This window comes from Zingiber officinale, chromosome 1B (assembly GCF_018446385.1).
Source record: "Zingiber officinale cultivar Zhangliang chromosome 1B, Zo_v1.1, whole genome shotgun sequence".
NCBI classification, from domain to species: domain Eukaryota; kingdom Viridiplantae; phylum Streptophyta; class Magnoliopsida; order Zingiberales; family Zingiberaceae; genus Zingiber; species Zingiber officinale.
In genome coordinates, this window is record NC_055986.1 from 131026842 (window position 1) to 131031686 (window position 4845).

General features: G+C 42.4%; 1 protein-coding gene across 1 annotated transcript; it reads right to left on the bottom strand.

Moving 5' to 3' along the window:
• Positions 1–1182: 1182 nt before the first annotated feature.
• LOC121999249 (non-specific lipid transfer protein GPI-anchored 21-like) lies at positions 1183–2242 on the bottom strand. Its single transcript, XM_042553979.1, has 3 exons — positions 1857–2242; positions 1730–1768; positions 1183–1651 (listed from the first exon to the last, which is right to left on the bottom strand). Exons 1-3 carry the CDS (start codon positions 2209–2211, stop codon positions 1437–1439), a joined length of 609 nt encoding a protein of 202 aa, XP_042409913.1. The 5' UTR covers positions 2212–2242; the 3' UTR covers positions 1183–1436.
• Between the last annotated feature and the right edge of the window lie 2603 nt (positions 2243–4845).

Genomic DNA, 4845 nt, shown 5'->3' on the forward strand with positions numbered 1-4845 from the left:
TGCATTTTTTCGTACAAAAGATCCTGTATAAAATTGTAATTGAAAACAGAAAAAAAAAATGCCTTTTATCTCTTTGCACATATGAAAACAGCATTAATTGAAACGCTCGTGAATTGAATTTGCGAAGTGCCTGCCCAGCCACGCAATACATCATCTATGTGGCGTGCGTATCAAGCTGTCAGACACATCGTTCGGTGACACCTTTTACTTTTGTGAGAAAAATACCTAACAGACAGAATTGATGATCCCTCAAACTCCGCGTCTTAGCAAGAATCAGGTCGAACATGGAAACGCATGGCACGCGTCATAACTTCGTCCAACAGATCTGTTCATTGGACGAGGATTTTATTTTTAGCAACGTAGGCACGCATGCTTTTTGCAGCATGTGACAAGTGGATTTATGGCACGAATGCAGTAAGGCAGTCGAGGTAAATAGAATCAAACGTTCCTATATAAATTTCATGTTCGACTTGAAAATTTATTTATGCTCATTCAAAAAAAAAAAAAAATATATATATATATATATATATATATATATATATATATATATAATTAATTAAATAAATAAATTTGAACAACTTGTTAAGCTAAATAAATAAATTTGAATACACGTGTTCAATTTATTAACGTTCATGAACAACGTTCATGAACAACGTTCATGAATAATATTCACGAATCATATTCATTAATAAAACTCATATCAATATGATAAATAAATAATAAAATTAAATAAAATAGATAAATAAATTTAAATTATCAAACTCAATAACTAATCAAACAATTAAAAGTTTCAAAAAATCAAACAAGCTTGAATTGAAAGTTTGATAACATCTAAACGAATCAAGCTCGAACCAAGCTCAAGCCAAACTCCAACCAAGCTCAAGTCAAGCTTGAATTGAGAGCTTGATAATATCTAAACGAACCAAGCTCAAGCCAAGTTTCAAACAAGCTCAAGCTCATACAAAATAATCAAAGTCAAGCTTGAACACTCATTTCAAAAGCTTTGTTTATTTTAAGCTCAACTCGGCTCGGTTACCTTATCAAATAAGCTTGAACACCTCAAAGTTCGACTCGATTTGGCTCAACTTATTTACAACCCTACAAAAAGGTGCACATTCTAGCCGCGCTTAATCATGTTTAATAATTTCTAGCAGCGCTTAATCATGTTTAATAATTAAAAGCAATATGGATATCAGTGATTTAAACTGTGAATATTGGGATACAATTTTTTCTTTACAGAAATACGCTGAACTGAGCGTTTGGGCTGTGTGCCAGCGTCAACAAGAGGCCCGGCTTAGTCATACAGGCTCGGCCTCTTAACTGCCTTTGATGGGCCACATACCCGCTATTTTTCAATCCACAAAATCATATTTCGAATTAATTGTGTATAAAAGAACGTTTGGTATCAATGTGCACGATCGGAACAAAATGGTTGCCTAAAATAACAGTCTGAGAAGTAGAAGTAGAAGCAGAAGCAGAGTGGATACAGGCACCGAGCAGACATGAGTGAGCTTTACAGCTGAATTCGGCATCAGCAGAGGATGCTGCCCCTGGTCAAACCCTTGGTAGGCCGGGGTACTGGATGCCGGCGGAAGCGACGGAGGAAAATCTTCTAGGCCTCCCCGTGGCGGCGGCGGCGGAGAGAATGGCTCTGAAACAAATAATGATGTAGGATTCCATCATTCAGTAAATTGCCTAACATAAATGAAAAGTAGGGTAAATTTCTCACGTAGCGGAGGAAGTGAAGGCCCGTATGGAATAGGAGTTCCTGCCAAATGATAATATATTCATTTAGTCAAACTCTAATGTGCCTTCGAGTATACGGAGAATGTGAAAATCTATAGCTGGTAACAGACCTGCGCCTGGAAGTGGCATGGACGTGCCTGTGCATTGGAGGGGCACTGACGATGAACCGCAAATTTTAGGAAGTGAAATGGCCAGAGTCCTGTTGATGGGGAGGCTAAACGGGACGCTCCCTGTTATTATCAGACAAGCACAGTCGGTGCTGTCGGTGATAACCGAATTAAATGCCTTGCAGCAGTCTCGGGTCGGTGATCCGCCGCCGTTAGTGCTGCCGGTGAGGTAGTTCAGGCACGGCGTGAAGGTGCTGATCAATGTCGTCGTGCAGGCCATCGAGGCCTGACCGGAAACCTGCACCAGTAGCGTCGCTGTGACGATCGCGAAGACGATGAAGTGCTGGGGCTTCATCATGAATCATACGCGCGTGCGGTGGGTGAATTGTTGTTGCGGGACGGGGAATGAGCTCTTTGGTTATATAGTCAATGGTCGAGGGTGGACTGGCTCGGAGTTGGGTGGCGGTGTTCACCAACTCCTGAGCTAATTGAATGTTCGAGTCTGTTATTGGTGAGCGCAGAGGTTTTGGAGTCGCGGAATTAGGCGAGGTTGGCGCGCGGCTTTTTGTATGACTTAGTGCAAGTTTTTTTTTTAAAAAAAAATCTTAATATATCTTTTTTAATAGTGTTAAACGTTTAAACATTTGGAAGGGATCAAGATCTTTGACTCTAAATCATCAATTATATATTAGCACGGAATGTAGGTTAGTGTGTCGCGTGCGTGATGGTAACTGTGTATGGAATTATATTCTTGAAACCAAATCAATTAAAAAAACCAGTTTTATATATTTATGCCTTCAGTACCTATTTAATCAAATATAATATAGCCGTCTGTTTTAAATTTTGCTAAAACAACTTACGTAATTATGAAAATTTATTCTTTAAAAGAAAATAAATTGATATATTCGCAACTTGTTCGGATCTCATAAGGAAGGAATTTGTCAAAAACCCCACTTTCCTCTATCTCCAAAGGGGACAGATATCTCTGATTAAATTTCATTTATCAGATAAAACAAAATATGAGTAGCCTGGTTGAAAGGCTTCGCATAAGACCGGAGAAGAGACCTCTGTATAATGTCGATAACTCTTCTTCATCGGAGGAACACGAAGATACTAATGAAGAATTTATCGCTGCAAAAGAACCGATCGACGACAAAAGGGAGAGACAAAACACACGCATATCAAGGAAGAACACGGTGAGATTTATTTCTATATTTTTATTTTCAATGAAGTTGTAGGATTAAGTGATAAATCATCTTAGAATTCTTAAACGGTGATCCTAGTTGAGATCATCAGAGAATGAGCCACTGATGAGATATTTTGACTAAGTCGCGGAATCTCAAAAGAAGAGGGTGAGTTATCCTCGTCGCCAGAAGAACCAGGAAGAAGGTGGAAGCGGCCAAAAATACTTGCGGATTTGTAGAAGTGAGTCGCCAAGGTTAGAATCAAGGCTGATGTACCCGAGTCATTCACTCCGATACCCAAATCAGTCTCCAATGGAGAGATCAAGAAGACAAACTATAATAGATGTGTATGGCGTAGCACAGACTCATTCACTCCGATACCTGACTCAGTCCCCCGGGGCGTAGCACAGACGGTGGGTGCTGATATCTCTGGCGTAATGACCAGAGGTCGATTCTCGTAAACTGACGACTTGGAGTTTATCCCATCATACGTCTGACGCCTGTGTACCTGCATGTACCTCCTCCATATCCGTGTGACTGGCACTAGGAGGGTCGTTAAAAAAAATAGATGTGTATATATAATCGTATGTAAAGGTGTCCGCGTACTTTAACTCGTAGGAGCGTGCTATTTTTATAACATGAATGGGTGGGATGTTATATCCATGATTGTCAAGGGGATGATGTGCTTCTGACAATATGTCATATCTCGACAAGGAGGGTAGGTGTCCTATTGCCATATCAGAGGGTCAGATCACCTATATATGGTACTGTGGGAGATCTCAAAAATTCACGTAATGTCAGTCATAATGCTCCACTTGTCCTGGTTACAGTGATAAGCTATGTATTGTTCTGATAATCAATGTCTTGTTCCATGTGCTCTTGACCAGTCGAGTAATCGGGTGGGAGATGAATTAAGGGACGTCGAGTTGGAGTGTAGGTGAGTCGGAGCATCCAAACGACGGAGTCAATCGGAGATGAGCTGGAACGACTAAGCCAAATGGAGCACTGGATCGAGATCAGTGGGGCTGAATGGTGAGCGAAGTTGGCATAATGATAGGGAGAGCTTAGAGGTTGAAGGGTTCCGGGAGGCGGAGCACAATGCGCGACGGTGAAGGCTTGGAGGTCGAGGGCTCCGAGAAGCAGAGCATGACAGAGCGATAGCAATGACTCAGAGGTCGAACCATGACAAAGCGACAGCGAGAGCTCAGAGGTTGGATTGGTGGCAACGTGCACTATAGTAGCTTAAAGCGTGAGACTTGGTGGGCAAAGCCGTTGCGGGAGGGGGCGCAAGGGCATGCGGTTAGGGGAAGCAGCAACAACTGTAAGAGGCGGCGGCAACGGTAATAAAAGACAATGGTCATTGCGAGTGCATACCAAGAGGGGGAGAGAAGGTGAGATCCATCATCGAAGGTCGTGAGAGGGGAGAGGTGAGATGGTGCATGGAAGACGAAATAGAGATAGAGGCACCGATGGAGGAAGTGGTAGATCTCGGCTGAGGTAGCAGAGGTGAGGATGCAGTGGTTGGCTATGTGATGACTCTCACAGTGGGGAAGACGCATAAGAGAAGGTGGTGGTGGCGTCGAAGTTGAGAAAATCGTGTGAGGGGAGGTGTGGCTGGCGGTGTGTGGAAAGGACGTCGATGGCGGCGTGAGAAGGGAGTCAATACTCTTTTCCCCGTCGAAGGTCAACCCTAAAAAAAAGGGGAAGCTAGTGAAATCCCAAAAAACCCTCCTCTCCTTGTGGATCTTCCTCTACAACGCATCACAAGCCTTCTCAAGTCTAGTTGAAATAGGCATGAATCCAACTAA

Bases quoted from the DNA above. Each gene is read 5' to 3' on its own strand.
- LOC121999249 (XM_042553979.1), bottom strand. From the start codon at position 2,211: ATGATGAAGCCCCAGCACTTCATCGTCTTCGCGATCGTCACAGCGACG. The intron at 1,769-1,856 runs GTCTGTTACCAG...ATCATTTGGCAG, and splicing joins CATGCCACTTCCAGGCGCAG to GAACTCCTATTCCATACGGG. The intron at 1,652-1,729 runs GTGAGAAATTTA...TATTTGTTTCAG, and splicing joins GCCTTCACTTCCTCCGCTAC to AGCCATTCTCTCCGCCGCCG.